We start from the raw sequence: 17732 nt of genomic DNA on the forward strand, positions 1-17732 counted from the left end.
GAAGCTGCACTGAAGGAATTGGTGAAGAATAAAGCTCCAGGAATTTACAGGATACCCATTCAGATGTTTCAACAAATGGATGCCATGCTGGAGGCACTCACTCATCTATGCCAAGAAATTTGGAAGACAGCTACCTGGCCCACTGACTAGAAGAGATCCATAGTTGTACCCATTCCAAAGAAAAGTGATCCCACGGATTGTGGAAATCATTGAACAATATCTGGTAGCATAGTGCCCAAGGCATCTGACTGCTAACCAGAAGGCTGGTGGTTCAAACCCACTAGCCACTCATCAAAAGAAGACTGGGCAATTTACTTCCATAGAGATACCACCTTGGAAACCCAAGGAGGGGTTGCTCTAAGTCGGAATCAACTCAACAGCAGTGAGTTTGGTTTGGATCATTAATATCACATGCAAGTAAAATTTTGCTGAAGATAATTAAAAAATGGTTAAAGCAATATATTGACAGGGAAGTTCCAGAAATGTAGTCTGGATTCAGAAGAGGACATGGAACAAGGGATATCATTGCTCATGTCAGATGGATCTTGGCTGAAAGCAAAGAATACCAGAAAGATGTTTACTTGTGTTTTATTGACTATGCAAAAGCGTTCGACTATGTGGATCATAACAAATTATGGATAACATTGAGAAGAATAGGAATTCCAGAACACTTAATTGTGCTCATGAAGAACCTGTACATAGACCAGGAGGCTGTCATTTGAACAGAACAAGGGGATACTGCATGGTTTAAAATCAGGAAGGGAGTGCATCAAGGTTGTATCCTTTCACCATACTTATTCAATCTGTATGCTGAGCAAATAATCCAAGAAGCTAGACTATGTGAAGGAGAATGTGGCATCAGGATTGGAGAAAGACTCATTAAGAGTCTGTGATATGCAGATGTCAAAACCTTGCTAGCTGAAAGTGAAGATGACTTGAAGCACTTACTGATGAAGGTTAAAGACTACAGTCTGTAGTACGGATTACACCTCAATATAAAGAAAATGAAAATCCTCACAACTGGACCAATAAGCAGCATCACAATAAATGGAGAGATTGAAGTTTTCAAAGATTTTATATTACTTGGCTCCACAATCAACACCAATGGACGCAGCAGTCAAGAAATCAGATAACATATTGCACTGGGCAATCTGCTGCAAATGACCTCTTTAAAGTGCTGAAGAGCAAAGATGTCTCTTTGAAGACTGAGGTGCACCTAACCTGATCATTGTGTTTTCAGTAGCCTCATGTGCATGTGAAAGCTGGACAATGAATAAGGAAGACTGAAGAGGAGTTGATGGTTTTTGAGTTATGGCACTGGGGAAGAATACTTAAAATACCATGGACTGCCAGGAAAACTGACAAATCTGTCCTAGAAGCAGTGTAGCCAGGAATGCTCCTTGGAACTGGGAATGGCCAGACTTCATTTCACCTACTTTGGTCATGTTGTCAGAAGGGACCATTTCCTGGAGAAGGTATCATGCTTGGTAAAGTGGAGAGTCAGCAAAAAAAGGGAAGACCCTCGATGAGATGCATTGATACAGTGGCTGCAAGAATGGGCTCAGGTATAGCAGGGATTGTGAGGCTGGCACAGGCCCAGGCAGTGTTTCATCCTGTTGTATATAGGGTCCCCATGAGTCAGAGCCTACTTGAAGGCAACTGACAATAACGTTGTTGTTGTTGTTATGTGCTGTTGAGTCTGCCCCTACTCATAGCAACCCCCCCCCTTGGGTTTCTGAGGCAGTATCACTACGGAAGTAAATTGCCCCATCTTCCTTCTGAGGAGTGGCTGGTGGGTTTGAACCGCCAGCCTTCTGGTTAGCAGTCAAGTGCCTTAGGCACTACACCACCAGAGCTCCTGACAATAATAGTGTTGCTCTTTGCTGCCATGGGGAAGAAGGAATTGGGGAGGTCATTTCAAAAGTTCTGCTTTGGACATATTAAATTGAAAATGCTTATTAAGTGGAGATGTCAAATAAAGAAGCCCAGAGTTCTAAGGAAAGGCCTGGAAAATAAGATTTAGAAGTTTTTTCATAGAGATTTTAGGAAAATAAATGGGATAGAGAGAATCATTTAAGGAGAATATAACATAAAACATGTTACACAGCCAAGTCTTAAACAACTTCCATTATTTAGATAGAGGTAAAGTTAGGGAGGCTGGAGTCAATGGCCAGTAAAATAAGATGAAATCCAGACCCTCCTGGCATCATAAAAGCCAAGAGTAAGGAAATGGTCAAGAAAGGTGAAGTGGTCACCCATGTGAGATGATGCTGATAGGCCAACTTAGATTAGGACAGAGAGTGGCCATTAGACATGGCAACAGGGAGATCACTGGTGACCTTGGAGAGAAGTTTCAGTGGAGACAGAAGGACTGATTAGGGTTAAAGAGTGACTGGAAGGTGAAAAAGAGACAAACAACATATGCAGACAATCCTTTCAATGACTAATTCAGTGTAATTAGCAATTACTAAGAAATTCCAGGCCTCTTGGCTACGTGGTTGTGACTCCCTGTGGTTTGGTCTGATTACAGCTCCTCAGAAAGGTTTCCTGGCACAGCAGCAAAGCCACTTACTACCTCATCAGCACTGGGCTCTCGCCCTGTTGACTCCTGCCACTCAGTTGGACTCTCTCTAATCATAAAGTACTGTTGCTTGCCTTTTTATTTTAGAGAAAATAAAGGTTTTCCGTGATTACCCAGAAAGCTGTATTTCCAGGCTAACCAGGTACATGGACAAGCACTACCTCAGATGCTTGCTTAGCTCACTTGGTCTCCTACCCAGTTTATTGGAAAGCCTCTTTGGATTTGCTTATTACAGTGAAACTCCCACCTGAGTCTGCATCTCACATTCTGTGTTTTCACTGTATTACACTGTTTGAGAGTGTTTCGATTTTGAAAGCACCTCCTTGAGTATATGGTTATAGTAGGACTCAGAAGACCTTGTGACTGAAAATAGCCCTTATTTTCAGTAAAAGGTACAAATACTGGGGTGGGGAGACTTGTGACTAAAATCCACATGTAGCAGATATCCTGGTTTTTCACAGTGATGCTATAATCCACCAGTTTTGTATTTAATTGATGAAGTAAACTTATGTTTTTGAATGCCTCTATTAGTGGGAATAAGAATGCAGATATGGGCATCTTCAAACTCCTTATATATATGCATTATTACTAAGTGGGCAAGTGGAATGTTCACTGCTTAATTTTTCCTTTCTCATCTATGTGAAGCCTGTGCAAGTTCTCATTTTAAGTTTATTATCTACAGAAACCACATATATTCCTTAACTGATGGAGCTCTGGTGGTGTAATGGATAAAGCACTTGACTGCTAACTGGAAAGTCAGCAGTTCAAAGCTGCTCCGTGGAAGGAAGTCGGGGTGATCTATTTCCATAAAGATTTACAGCCTCAGAAACTCAGTGGAGGTCACTATGAGTTGGAAACGACTCCATGGCCAAGTTTCGTTTTGGTTTTGGAAAGCAAATTTGAATTAGAAACCAGAAAAAAACCTCTATGAGTGGTAGAGATTTCGAAGTGACTTGTATCAGCAGGTTTATGATTCTTAACTTCTTCCAAGTTATCCTTTATCCTTTAAGAGTCTGACAAAAGTCATAAATATCAAGAAAATATACCTAGGCATGTGTGGTAGTTTAGTGTGTGTGTCAACTTGGCTGGGCCTGGTTGAGTGGCTGGGCAGCTGGATGTAGTATTCCCCATGATGAGACTGGTAATCAACTCCATGGTGTAATCTACTATGAGAAGCTGAGTAGCAGCTGCCTTAGAGAATGTGGCACTTCCTGTATGTAAGCAGAAGCCTTGGGAATGGTCTCTAGCTCATGGCACCCTTGGACCCTGCATGTAGCCATGTCATTGTTCAGCAGTCTGCCATGCTCTGCCTACATTGGGACTTAAAATGGACTTGAATTAATGGCCTGCCATGTGGTTTGGTAACATTGGGACTGTGCGTTTTCACTTGTCGCCCTTGGATTTGTCAGCCTCAGTAGCTAGCAGCTGCCTGAGTGGAGAGATGCCTCTAGCTACAGTGGGCTGGGAGTAGGAGGCAGAGCTGGACCTCAAGGTTGAGGGGTTTTCATACAGCCCCTAGAGCCTGGCACTTGGAACTCGGACTTCTAGCCTCCTGGACTGTAAGAGAATAAACTCCTGTTTGTTAAGGCCATCCCATTTGTGGTAGATTCTTGTCAGAGTGGTACTAAGTAACAAAACAGCATGTAACTTTGCATTTAAGTTGACAGTTCACAGACCACATGAAGCTCATCCTGAGACTCAGGTTAAGAGCCCTTCTGCCTTACTGCCTTACTTACTTACAAATCTGTAGTGAGAATCACTGGGATACTGTAAAACCTACTAAATCAGAATTTCCAAGGAAAAGACCTGATAATCTGAAATGTGCTCGAAAAACAGGACAGCCCAACAGAAAAAAAAATATATAACATGAACCTCAATTTTAAATTGTCTAGGAGGTACATTGAGGAGCTCTGGTAGCGTAGTGCCTAAGGCACTTGACTGCTAACAGATGGCTGGCGGTTCAAACCCACCAGCCACTCCTCGGAAGGAAGGTTGGGCAGTCTACTTCCATAGAGATGCTGCCTCAGAAACCCAAAGAGGGATTGCTATGAGTCAAGTCGACTCGACGGCAGTGAGTTTTTTTTTTTTTTTTTTTAAGGAGGCACATTTAAAAAATAAATGTATAAAGTCAAACAGGTGAAATTAATTTTAATATTTACCCCAATATATCTAGCATAATACATAATCAATATTTTTTAAATTAATGAGATAGATTACTGTGGCAGTTAAGGTTGTGTCAATTTGGCTGGGCCTGATTTTGAGTGGCTGGGCAGCTGGGTGTAGTTACTCCCCATGGTGAGACTGGTAATCAATTCCTTGGTGGAATCTACTGGAGCAGCTAAGTAGCTGCCTTGGGACAGGTTTTGAGAAAGGTCTCTGCAGCTTTTTTGTATGCTCAGACCCTGCATGTAGCCGAATCTTCATTCAGCAGCCTGCCATATTGCCTGCCAATCTTGGGACTGTTTCTAGACTTGAATTAGTGGCCTGCTGTGTTGTTTGGTAATATTGGGACTGTGCCGTTTTATTTGTCAACCTTGGGCTTTTCAGCCTCAGCAGCCAGCAGCTGCCTGAGTAAAGAGACTCCTCTAGCTCCAGTGGGCCAGGAGCAAGAGGCAGAGCTGAAGCCCAAGGTCGAGGGGCTTTCACCCAGCCCCTTGAGCCTGGCACTTTGAACTCAGACTTCTAGCCTCCAAAACTATGAGAGAAAAAACTCCTTTTTGTTAAAGCCATCCACTTGTGGTATTTCTGTTAGAGCAGTATGAAGTAGCCAAAACAATTACCCTCCTTTCTTCTCATCTATTTTCTAATTCCAGTGAATATACTTAGAGCGTGTATCAGTTTGGACCTGCCCTATTTCAAGTACTCAAAAGCCACAAAATGACTAGTGGCAGCTAGTCATTGGTAACATTGGGACTGTGCCTTTTCATTTGTTGTCCTTGGGTTTGTCAGCCTCAGTAGCTAGCAGCTGCCTGAGTGGAGAGATCCTTCTAGCTACAGTGGACTGGGAGCAGGAGGCAGAGCTGGACCCCAAGGTATAGAAAAGTTATTACTTCAGTGGGTGTTTGTGTCCAGATGAGGAACAATAAAGTGAGGACTCCTTTACTGCAGGTGTCCACCTCCCTCAAATAGAAACAGGTAAAATCATCCAGATTTAGGTTTGACATTTGGCGTTGTGTTTATATCTTTAAATAAACCAGCAACATAGTTCTTTTCTGGGGTTTGTACCAGTTCTCTGCTATCATCCCTCCTAAGGCCTGAGTAGTTATGTCAGGTTTCAGCTCCCAAGTGAGGGTAACGACCCTTTTGTGGTTGGGCAGGATCTGTAAGGGCCTCCCCTGCTTTCTGGGGTTTTGTCTTCCATTGGAGCCTGCCAGTTCCAGAAAGTTCCATCTGGTCCCCTTAGGGCCTGGGTGCTGGGGAAGGAAAATCCCTTGTGTTATGTAGGGCTGGGTTTTCTGTACTCTTTGTCTTGGGGATAGGGCAGGGGTGTGGTTGTGACTGTGGGGTGGGGAGATTTTATTGCACTGGGTAAATTTTTGTGAATTTCTTATTGAGTTCGTGGTTGTATTTTAAATTCTCAGAATTTTCTTTTTGATCATGTAATTAATCAACTTTAGAGTGAAAAAGAATCAAAACAGCATAAATAAATAACACAAATACCAAAGCAGTTGTTCCTGAATGCATTTCAATACATGGAGACCTCATGTGTTCAGAGCAGAACTGCTCCGTGGATTTTTCACAGCTGTGACTTTCAGAAACACATTGCTAGGCCTTTCTTCTAAGATACCTTTGGGTGGGTCTGAAGCAACTTTTCAGTTAGTAGCCAGTAGCTTAACCATTTGCACCACCTAGGATTCCTACAGAACAAATAAGCCTTCCCTTTTCTTTTTAGCCAGTGAGGATAGAGGGCAGATCCCTCCAGCTCTCCTGATCTCCTCCTCAGCTATCAAAGACTGTTTGGAAGGCTAAGAGGACCTGAAGGGGAGGGGAGAGAGGGAGCTACTCATACCCTAGACACCATTCTCACTTCTGGTCGGAAATGCTGCCACTCTGGGATTCCTGTAGGAAGTACATCCAGGTCTGAGGAGACTGCCTGGTGGCTGTTAGAGCAGGCGCTCATGAGCTCAGGAGAAACACATTCCTCAGCAAATGGGAGACACATTTGCTTGAAGGCACTGTAGTGTGTCCTGGCTCCTGCCAGCCACCTATGCTTCCTGCTTGCAGCTGGACCCAAGCACTGGTAGAAGAATTCACTGAAGATTGTCACAGGATGCTACTTGCTAGGCTTCCCCTAAAGATCTCAGTAATTCCTTTCTTCATTAATCAGTCTGCAGAGCCTGATTACCCTCCTAGTAGCTAGAGGCAGGCATATAAAAGCTTACCTACTTGAAGGCTCAGGAGAACCAGGGTCTATATCTTTAGGCACCCTGGAAGGAGACACTTACAACCCCAAAGATGCCCACTGTAGGAAACATAACTAAGATTCTGTCTCATAAACCTTACAAAAACTAATTTTAAAAAATCACAGAACTTCAAAAATTTCAGTACATAAGTGAGTAAAATAGAAAATGAAAGCATGCCTCATGCCCCTGCAGTGAGGTGTTAACCACTTTTGAATGTGGTGTTTAGCTTTCCAGCCTATTGTTTTATTATACCAGCTGTGTACACTCTGGAAGTGAATTTTAGTTTTCATAAAAATAGAAAGGTGCTTGGGTAGTGTAGTGGTTAAAGTGCTCAGCTGCCAACCAGTCTGAACCCTGGAAACCCTATGGAGCAGTTGTACTCTGTCCTATAGGGTTGCCATGCAACTGGTAAGTTTTAGTTCTTTTTTGTTTATAAAAATAGTATCACCCTTTTCCTTTAATAATGTATCAGATGCCCTTCTATGCTTTAAAAAAAAAAAAAAAAGGAACAAACTCACTGTCATCTAATCAGATCCAACTCATAGTGACCCCTCCTTGGGGTTTCTGAGGCAGTATCTCTACGGAAGTAGATTGCTCAGTTGCCATTCCAAGGAGTGTCTGGTGGGTTTGAACCGCCAGCCTTCTGGTTAGCAGTAAAATGCCTTAGGCACTAGGCCACCAGAACACCCCCTTCTATGCTAATGCATGTCAGTCTTTATGTTTTCAAACAGTGGCTGAGCATTTCAATGGTAATTTGATAGGATTAATTCAACCAGTCCCCTGGTTGTTTTCCTATTCTTTTTGTAACTAATGCTGAAGTGAGCCCAAATGTATCATTGTATCCTTAGGCATATGTTCTAATACTACTATCTCTGTAAGATAAATTCCTGGAAGTCAAGTTGCTTAGTCTAAAAAGTCAGTTTTGGTCTTGTTAGACACTGCTCATTTCCATTTCTCACACATTTTGTCATTTTTAGAGGAATCCCTTCCATAAATCCTGGTCTCTCAGTATTTTCCAGGCAATTAAAACTTTAGCAAGCGAATTGTCCTAAAGCTTTCTTAACCACCATCATCACTGAGAAGCTGTCAGGTACCACATTTGGCACTGGGGACACATTGGAGAACTAAACCAAGTAAGGCCCTTCTACCCTCAAGCCTAGGAACTCATTGGGGTAGGAGCCCAGTGAGCTCAAATATATAACCCAACTACCCATTGCCATCCCTGTTAGAGCTCTGTCAGCACTCAACGACCACGCCACACACCAGGGTACCCAACAGGAGATTTTATTAAAGAGGTGAAAGGGCGCCTGCACTGAGGAAGGACAGAAGAAGAAGAAGAGGAAGAAGAAGAGGAAGAAGAGGAGAAGAAGAAGAGAAGAAGAAAAAGAGGAAGACTAGAAGAAGAGGAGAGAGAGGAAGAAGAGGAAGTGGAAGAGCAGGAAGAGGGTGGTCTTATATAGATAGACCTGGGGTTAGGAGGTTGTACATCAGAGCTGGGGGAAGAGGTCTTAACCTATCAGAGGCTATGTTGCCTTTTAAAATTTGCGCCTTGCAGGAAGCTCAGTTTCGACTTCCTTTAACTGACTTATGACCTTGGGTGGCGCAGCAGGGAATGAAGAAGAACCCGGAAGAGCCACACAAGATGGCGTGGCATATCTCTAACAATCCCTTTGATTCCCATTCCGACTCATAGTGGCAACCCTACTGGATAGAGCAGAATCACTCCATAGGGATTCCAAGGCTGTAAAGCTTTATAGAAGCAGACTACCTCATCTTTCTCCCTCGGAGGAGTGGCTGGTGGGTTTGAACAGCCCACCTTTTGGTTAGCAGCCAAATGCCTTCACCACTACACAACCAGAACGCCTTTAAATACATAACAGATAGAGTAAAACCTGCAAAAACCGGAAATCTATCACAGAAGTGAAACTTACTTTCCACTAAAATGAACGATAGTAAAGACCACACACCGTTAAAGGCAGAAAACTTGCAAGACCCAGAAAAGAAAGCCAGTCCTGTCAAGTTCTGGCCCTCACAGGATGCTGTGTGTGAAGTATGTGATAAAGAGAGGCAGGGTGGTCACAGGAGGCCACCTGATTCATGTTTTCCATGTCCTGTGCTCTGGTGGGAGTCAGAGAAAGGCAGGAAGTGGAACTGCACATAACACCTCCCTTCATTGACTCTTGTAAGACCATTACTTGGATTAGTAAAGTAGTAAAGTCCACAGAACTTGAAATTTCTTCAGCCCAGAGTGAGGGCAGTCAGATGAAAGTGCAAATATAAGTTCTTTAAAGGGAAACAAGGACTTTTAAAATTTAGAAAATAACAATTCCACTTTCTCTACTACTACCACTTTTATTTGGTTTTTATAGGGTAGGATCAGGTTGGTTTCAATGAGGATGGAGTTGTCCAAGGTGGCAACTCCGTGCAGAGAAGACATAAGTGTCCTTGAATCCCTGAGTGCCCCAGGAGGTGCTTAGACCTAGAAAAGGAGAGAGAAAGGGGTTTGTGGTCAACCTGCACTCACTGCCAGCTGAGGATCTGGGCTGCCAGTAGCATGAAGTTCACTTCTATAGATTAGCTTGTTTCACCATCTGGAAGACTAGAAACAAATAGTCTTGTTCTTTTGTGACACATATTTAAGATCTTTAATGGGAGCTCTGGTAGCATAGTGGCTAAGACACTTGCCTGCTAACCAGACGGCTGGCGGTTTCAAACCCACCAGCCACTCCTCGGAAGGAAGGTTGGGCAATCCTACTTCCGTAGTGATACTGCCTCGGAAACCCAAGGAGGGGTCGCTATGAGTCGGGTTTGACTCGACGGCAAACAACAACAACAACAACATTTAAGATCTTTAAAGGAAGCTTAGCAGTAAAGAAACAGGCTTAGTTGGCCTTTGGGAGTACAGGAGTAAGGAGGTATTCCTATTCTACTGAGGGGAGTGACTGGTGCTCTTGGTCCTTTGGTATTTTCCTTTTCATCACCCTTGCCTTTTGACTTGACAAGCTAAATCTTCCCCCTCCTTCTCACCACCCCGTAGCCATCCCCACGACCATCTTAATTTACTCAGCTTGTGTTGTCTCCTCTCTTTGATATAGAGAAAAGAAGTTGAAGGCCAGAGTTCAAGAGCTGGTGAGTGCCTTGGAAAGACTCACCAAAAGCAGTGAGATCAGACACCAGCAATCCGCAGAGTTCGTTAATGACCTAAAACGGGCCAACAGGTAAAAATCTCCATTTGTTGACAGATGCCCAGTGGTCCCTAGATTGATGCCACATGTAGACACTGCACCTGGGAGAGCTTTTCCATACCTCCTGAGAACCAGTGGTGGTTCCTTTCAGAACCTAGTCTTCTTTAGCAACATTTCCCAAGATGTTCCACAATACACATCCTAAAAAAAGCTTGGTAAAGATGGGTCTTTGGGCCAAATGTTTGGAAAACATTGCATACTGTAGTCTCCTCTTGGTATTTTACAGTAACTGTTCTGAGAAGTCATACAGTAAAAAAAAAAAACAAAAACTTTAAATTAGTTTAAACCAATGTTTTTTAAGCAAAATTATTTACTGAACCTTTTATTTGAGCTACACTCATAATCTGGTAGAACACATCAGGAAACACTGCTCTGAGTCAGTGGTCTCACACATTTTGGCTTCAGGACCCCTTCACACTTACAAAAAAAGAATGAGGAACTCAAAAGAGCCTTTGTATATGGAAACGATACCATTTGATCTGTATTATATTAGAAAGTAAAATGGACAAATTAAATATTTTCATATTAATTTACAGATAATAATAAATTTACTACATGTAACACATGACATTTTTATGAAAACAATTTTCCAAAAAAGATTGTATCAGTGTTTTTTTTTTTTATTATGGTAAAAATATACATTTGCCAACTCAACAATTTTTACAATTTTGTATAATTCAGTAACATCATTCTTTATGTTGTGCAACCATTATTATCCTCCACTTCTGAATTATTCTACCATCATTAACATAAACTCAGTGCCCCTATGCAGTAACTCCCCCTTTTCCCTTCCTCCCATCCCTGGTAACCTGGAATAAACTTTGGTTTCTAAATATTTAAAGACTGGCACTATTTTACAGTTTTGCAAATCTCTTGAATTTCTGACTTAATAGAAGACAGCTGAATTCTCCCATCTGCTCTGAATTCACTATTTTGTTTTGGCTAAAAATGTCAAGAAAACCCTGCCTCATACAGATAAGTGGTTGAAAAATAAAGGACCCCATTTATGAGTTAGGAATCCCCAAGAGTCTTCAAATCACTTTTAGAACCGCTACTATAGGCATAACATACATGACCTGTACATGGAAGGAATCTGGGGCCAGAGAAGGCATATGGACTTACCTAGCCCTGGGCTTACCCATGCCTCCCAGGGGAACAGTTCGGAGCCCTATATACTCTGGCTGGAAACATTAAGCTTATGGCCTAATTGAATGACCCGAATCCCACCAGTCTAAAGCAGAGAGGAGACCCTCATTCTGGGTAAAGCCATTCACATGACAAAGCCTGAAGACACTCTCCTTTAACTTAAACTTGACCATCTGTTTCAGACAACCATGAACATAATAACATATCTGTATTTAAGTAACAGATTTCTGGAATTTAGCTTTACCTTTTCTGCTTATGTTATTCTGGGTTTGGCTAGTTGGTTTTGACTCACATGCAGAATTCTTCCTAATGTGTTAAGTGACAAGTCCCTAGCAGTGTTGAGTTGCAGTGATTGTGGTTAAGCCATTAGTGCTGAAATACTGGTGCCATCTGTGCCTCTTCTAAGATTTCAGATTCTTCATGAAGAGTGGGAGTGGCCTCTTTCTTCAGAGTGGGGCCTATTAGTCCTGGCTACCCAGCAGAATAGGGACAGTGTATCTCAATACTACTTGGGATGAATCTTCATTCTCATTTTCTCTGTTCCCTTATAGCAATCTAGTGGCTGCCTATGAGAAAGCAAAGAAGAAGCATCAAAACAAACTGAAGAAGTTGGAGTCTCAGATGATGGCCATGGTGGAAAGACATGAGACCCAAGTGAGGATGCTCAAGCAAAGAATAGCTCTGCTGGAGGAGGAGAACTCAAGGCCACACACCAATGAAACTTCACTCTAACAGGCTTTCACACATCAAAGTGCTGCCTGTAGAAGCTGAATTACAGCAGGTCACTAAGGGGAGGAGGGCCCCTGGGGGCAGAGCACCTGTTGGGAGAATCAAAAGGAAAGGTGGGCAGGTAGGTCAGCACTTGGACAATGGAGTGCCACAGACTCAGTCCCTGGGGTAAGCAGCCCTGATGATACTGTGTGGACTGTATCCAGATGCTGCTGTTGCTCCCTTCCCAGGCCCACAGATGGTATGTAAGGTAAACACATGTTCTGTGTACCATACTCGGCAGGAGGACCTTGCTTCTGCTTTCAATACTTTCTCATTCTACCTTTTGTATTCAGGAGGTTGTGCATCAGTGGAATCCCAGCTGCTGGCTTGATAGGATTTTCCATTTTTTTTCTTCTCTTTTTGGTAGACAGTGGGTTTATCTACTGGAATCCCCAAATTCTCCTCTGCTCCTTCAGGGCAACACAGAGGGTGTTTATGTATGTGTACGTGTGTGTCTCCAGCATCTAGCAGAACGGTTGGTGCTCACTGCAACAAGGCTTTGGTTTTCAAGTACCATGTATCAACTACAAGATACAGGCTATCTCTCAGATTACTCTTAAGTTTCAGATCACAGGAAGATAGTACATGGGAATCTTTATATTTCCACATATGTTGAAGTTACAAATAGTGCAACCCGAGGGCTATGCCTAAAAAGTTCTGTACTGAAAGAATAAAATCTTCCTTCACCTTTCATAGTGGAGGCAGGGGCTGCCAAGGAAACTCTTTTGACTCTGGCATTTTTTCCTCCCATTCACTGGAGCCAAGAATTACTGAGTTGAGAATCCTGTTGACAGGTACAAACCACAAAAACCAAACCCACTGCCATCGAGTTAATTCCAACTCATAGCAACCCCCTTTGGGTTTCCAAGGTGGTAAATCTTTATGGAATCAAAACTCATCCACATGAATACATATGTAGCTCTGGTCCTGTCTCTAAGAACAAGAGGCTTCGCTTTGTCAGACAGAGAGAGTGTTCTGCAACGCTGGTCCTGCCCATTTAAAAGATTGCTACTGACCCCAATTCAAGACTTTGCTCCTTCTGGCATGATGGATGGACAGGGACAGGCGAGAAGAGGGGAATGTAGGTGGTAGTGCTGGTGGTTTGTTGCCATGGAGTCAGCTCCAATTCATGGCATCTTTATGCACAGCAGAATGACTCCTTCCTTCCTCCTGGAAGAAAGACTAAGCAATCTACTTCCATGAAGATTTACTGCCTTGGAAACCCAAAGAGGGTCGCTGTGATTCAGAATCGACTTGACGGCAGTGAGTTTCGTTTGGTTTGGCACCATCTTCACAGTCATTGGCTGTTTAAGTCCATTGTTAAAGGCACCCTATCAATCTATCTCATGGAGGGTTCCCCTTGTTTTTGCTGACCTTCCACTTTACCAAATATGATGTCCTTTTCTAGAATGGTTGGTAAGGCTACCTTTTCTCCCAGAGACATGGTGATGATTAGCTTCAACAGGTTAAATGCTGGCAAGGATAGGCAGGACCAAAGTACCTGAATTCTTCCAGGAAAGTCCTGTCTTTAAAAAAGTTCATTATTCCTTTGCTACTGTAGCCTTCTCTATTTCCCCCTCCCTTCTTTCAGTTCTCTTGTAGCTGCCCTACACTGATACCTGTTAAAGGTCCACGTGCAGTTTATTCTGTAGCACCTGAAGACCCACCAAATGTTCCTGTTGAGAAATGTCCAAATGCCAGTACACAAGTTTTTTGCTTATGACCAGATCTCTGCATTAGACCTTATGTCCCTAGATAAAGATCTTTCCCAGAGTGTGTATACTGCAAGTTCCTTACTCGGCCTCCTTAGCAATGGGGAAGGACACTCCAGCCACCGCCTGGGAGGGGTAGAGGTTTGCTATTCCAAAAACAACTACCCTTTTTTTAATCCTCAGGCTAGCAGTAAGGCTGCCCTGTCTCCAGTTAGTATCAGTCTGCAAGGACCAGTTTTGGGGTACTTGGATCACTGTGAAAATGCCCAGTCTTCTGTTTGTTTGAATCTATCATTTAGTCAAAGCTGGCTGCTTAAGTAATTTTTTAAATCAATTTTTACTCTGGATAAATTTGCATTTTATGAGGAAAATGTTTTGGCTGAAAAAGTATGTGCAAGGAATTTTTTTCATCGATGAAATATAGTTTCCACCATTTTTCCAACTTGCCTAGGGCTTGCCCTTGGGCAAACTGAGATGTGCACAGTGGTAAACAGCTTACAGCTTTCTTTGATGACTGAAGCAGCAATAAAATCCTGCCAGCTGACCTTAGCCTACCATTTTTTGCTCCAAATTAAAACAGAGAACCCACCCTCACAGCGTCATGTAACTCCTCCAGACAGGCTCCTCCATCCTGGGCCCCAGTATTACTGACCTTATTCTGAGTTTACACTTCAACCTAATGCTTTTAAGTATGTGGTGATTGGGTGAAAACTATTTCCCAGGCAAAAATATTACATTTAAAAATGTGTAGAATAAAAGATCTATAAAACGGTTTATTTCCTTTCATTATTCTTCAGGTACTTCATAAAACACAATCCCTGACACAGGTGAACCAACAGGCACTTGGTTATGCTAAGTATGAGGTCTCCTGAAAAAATGCACTGATTGAATTAGTGGCAGCAGATGCCTGGGAAATGTAATTCTTCCTTAGAAACAGGAGCTGTTACATTAACACCCCCTTCAGGGCTTGATTCTGACTTGTATGAGGTTGAAAACCTCAGACTTTCCTATTTTTAACTGTCTTTTTCCAGTTTCCTCAGCAGTTACCCCTTTTAAGCAATCATCTTCTCTGTTCAGCCTTTGGCTCTTGGTGAAATGGACAAGACTAGAAAGGACCCATTTCACAGTTCCCTTGCAGTTTATTTCCAGTGTTGAATTGTGCTGAATAACGGCAAACAAAATGGACTGAGGCAAATGGACTTCTTTGCCAACGAAGGTAATTAACTGTTTTAACATTCACTCTGGTCTGCAGTTTGTCAGGTTTCTAAAGGTGAATATCCACGCTCAGTGAAACTGGAATGTTAGGTTAATAAAAAATCAAGTGCCAGTTAAACATAATCGCTTAATCCTCCTTTCAGGTGCATGTCTTCCTCTGAGCCTCCAGCCATACCATACGGGGGTCCGCCGAAAATTTTAAATTAGCCACTTGACATGCTGTCCAACGTAGAGGCTGTGGGTCTTTTCTTAAAAACTGTTAGGATAAGGGTAGTAAGAAATTTACTACTCTGAGGAAAGCTTTAAACTCTTTAAAAAGTCTCCTAATTCCTAGATACATATAGATTACCTGATCCAGGCTAGACTGCTATGTTACTGACATGAATTCACAACATCTCCTATAACCCAAAAATTATCAGGCAATTAGTCTTTTAATCCTGTCCATTAGCTCTCAAAAGTCTGGGGTTAATGCTGATATGCTCATGTTTCAAATGAATTAAGACATCAAGACTACAGAAAACACCCAAACTGTTAACAGTGACTTCCGGAAGTGTACCTTTATCCAATAAGTTGAAACTATTTGCAAATGTGTAATAGGTAGTATGACCCATCTAGTCTATAAATAGAATTACTTAAAATGAAAACTCACGTTTAATAAATTTATAGCTGCACCTACTTCAAGAGGTAGCAAACATCTGCAGTTAAAGAGATCAAACAGGAGGAAAATTTCTCTGGCTGAAGTTTTCTGCATTTGAATTTTAATTAGGGACCAGCCAAAGGGGTTGCCAAGGATGTTTTTTCGTTTTTAGTTAGCAAAAAGAAGGACGTAAGTAACACTTGTAAATTGTTTCTGCATTAGGTGGCAGCATTATAGAATAGCACTATAAAATGTTCTGGGGAAAAAATGCAGCAACTATTCTTTTCTGTTTAGACAACAAAATAGTGTACTTGACAACGAATGATACAATCACCATGTTTTAATGAGGCTGGGTAAGAACTCCAGTGCCCAGAAGCTGGGTATTACTTTGTAGAGGAGGCATAGCTTATTATACAGCAAAAATTATGTCTTCATAATCCTTACTGAAGTTTATCCAAAGCCTACCCTAGTTAATGAAAACCTTGTGTTTATATACACCAGATTAAGGTTAGCTCTGAACCTGTGACCTAATAAAGTTATCTCGCTTCACACACTTCACTACAAGATACATGCCTTCAGCTCTCAAGCACTGACTTTAGAACTGGAATCAGAAATGTCAGTGTTAATGCTGGCTGCTGCCAATACACCACCACTGGCACTCAGCGGCTGTTTATAAATATAAACAAGTAGAAAAGGGTACACATTGATAAGCAACTGTTCATGCATTATTGTACTTAGTACTAGAGAAAGATAGATAGTCCAGATGCAGACCATTACATTTTTGGTTAAAATTTCTACTAGATAAATTCTCTATCACATTGCACATGAGTGAAAAAAATTATTCTGTGCCAATAAGAGCAACTACTGTTATTCCAATGTTGGAAGGTATCGATGTCTGAGGAATATCTGTATTTCTGTGTTCAGTGAATGTATGTGCCTGCAACCACGTATTTGTATTTACATGTACCTGTTGGATAACTACATCCTTGACCAGTAATATCTGCATGGTTGAGGGACTACAAATCAGTCAACCGTTATCATCTCTCAGCTCAGCAGAACAGAAGCAAGTGATATCAAAATTCCCCACGTGAACACTGATGCCCTGCTTAGTTTGGTCGTTCTTGCTCTACCATCCAACTTTTGCATTTTTTTGCAAATCAAACCCATGTGGAAAAATGTTCTGTTTCTAGAACTCACATAGTATCCACTTATAGTGCTCGTGGCAGGACTGCTAAATGAATGAGAGCCCCTAATAATCTGCTTTTATTTGAACCTGATGCAAATATGATGAAACATGCTTTTTTCCCTAGTTCCAATCAGTTTTTAGACATGTTGTCAACATTTATTTACTCTGCATGAGATTTAGGTTTCCTATTTGAAAATGTGCTACTTTTATACCACTTGAATTAAAAAAAAAAAAAAAAAACTGCTTGAATGTACTGTCAATTATTAAAGCACATGTGACTAAGTTTTCATTTGTCAGTATTCTACTGTTTGTTTGTTAGTAATGAACGTCTCATTTTAAGCTGTCACTTAACACTGTACTATATACCTTGTAATTTTTCAGATTCTTTACTTGTATGGCTTTAAATGTTTCCAGATGCCTTTTAGTTTTAGCTGCTGTAAAAGAGCTACTTTGTGTTCTTTGATATAGAATGGTTTTAAAAAAATTCCATTTATTTATACAGAGACATTTATAATATTTTACAAACATTCTTATATTCTGAATAAATATTTCTAATTCCATGATGCACTTTAACTGTTATTAATTTAAGCATAAAGCTGTTCTTCTGTAAAACTGTTTGTCTAACATGTAAATCTGAAACCTGTGAGGCTTTACATTAAAGCAGGGGAGTCCCTAAGTGGTGCTGACAGTTAACATGCTCCACTGCTAACCAAAAAGTTAAAGAGGTTGGAGACCACCTCAAGACACCTTGGAACAAAGGCCTGGCGCTCTACTTCTGAAAGTCTGGCCACTGAAAACCCTATAGAGCACCCGTGGAGTTGCCATGAATAGGAATC

The 17732-nt window shown here is 41.7% G+C and overlaps 1 protein-coding gene across 1 annotated transcript in view; it reads left to right on the forward strand.

The window, feature by feature from the left end:
* The window catches only part of MCC (MCC regulator of WNT signaling pathway), a 712607-nt gene extending 700500 nt beyond the window's left edge, over nucleotides 1-12107 (forward strand). The window contains exons 18-19 of the mRNA XM_007947572.2: nucleotides 10080-10202; nucleotides 11927-12107. Coding sequence (XP_007945763.1) covers nucleotides 10080-10202; nucleotides 11927-12107 — 304 coding nt within the window. The remainder of the gene's footprint in view (nucleotides 1-10079; nucleotides 10203-11926) is intronic.
* Nucleotides 12108-17732: the final 5625 nt, after the last annotated feature.

The sequence above is a fragment of the Orycteropus afer genome, unplaced genomic scaffold (genome assembly GCF_000298275.1).
Source record: "Orycteropus afer afer isolate SDZICR_OR568_19922 unplaced genomic scaffold, OryAfe1.0 scaffold00191, whole genome shotgun sequence".
Lineage (NCBI taxonomy): Eukaryota > Metazoa > Chordata > Mammalia > Tubulidentata > Orycteropodidae > Orycteropus > Orycteropus afer.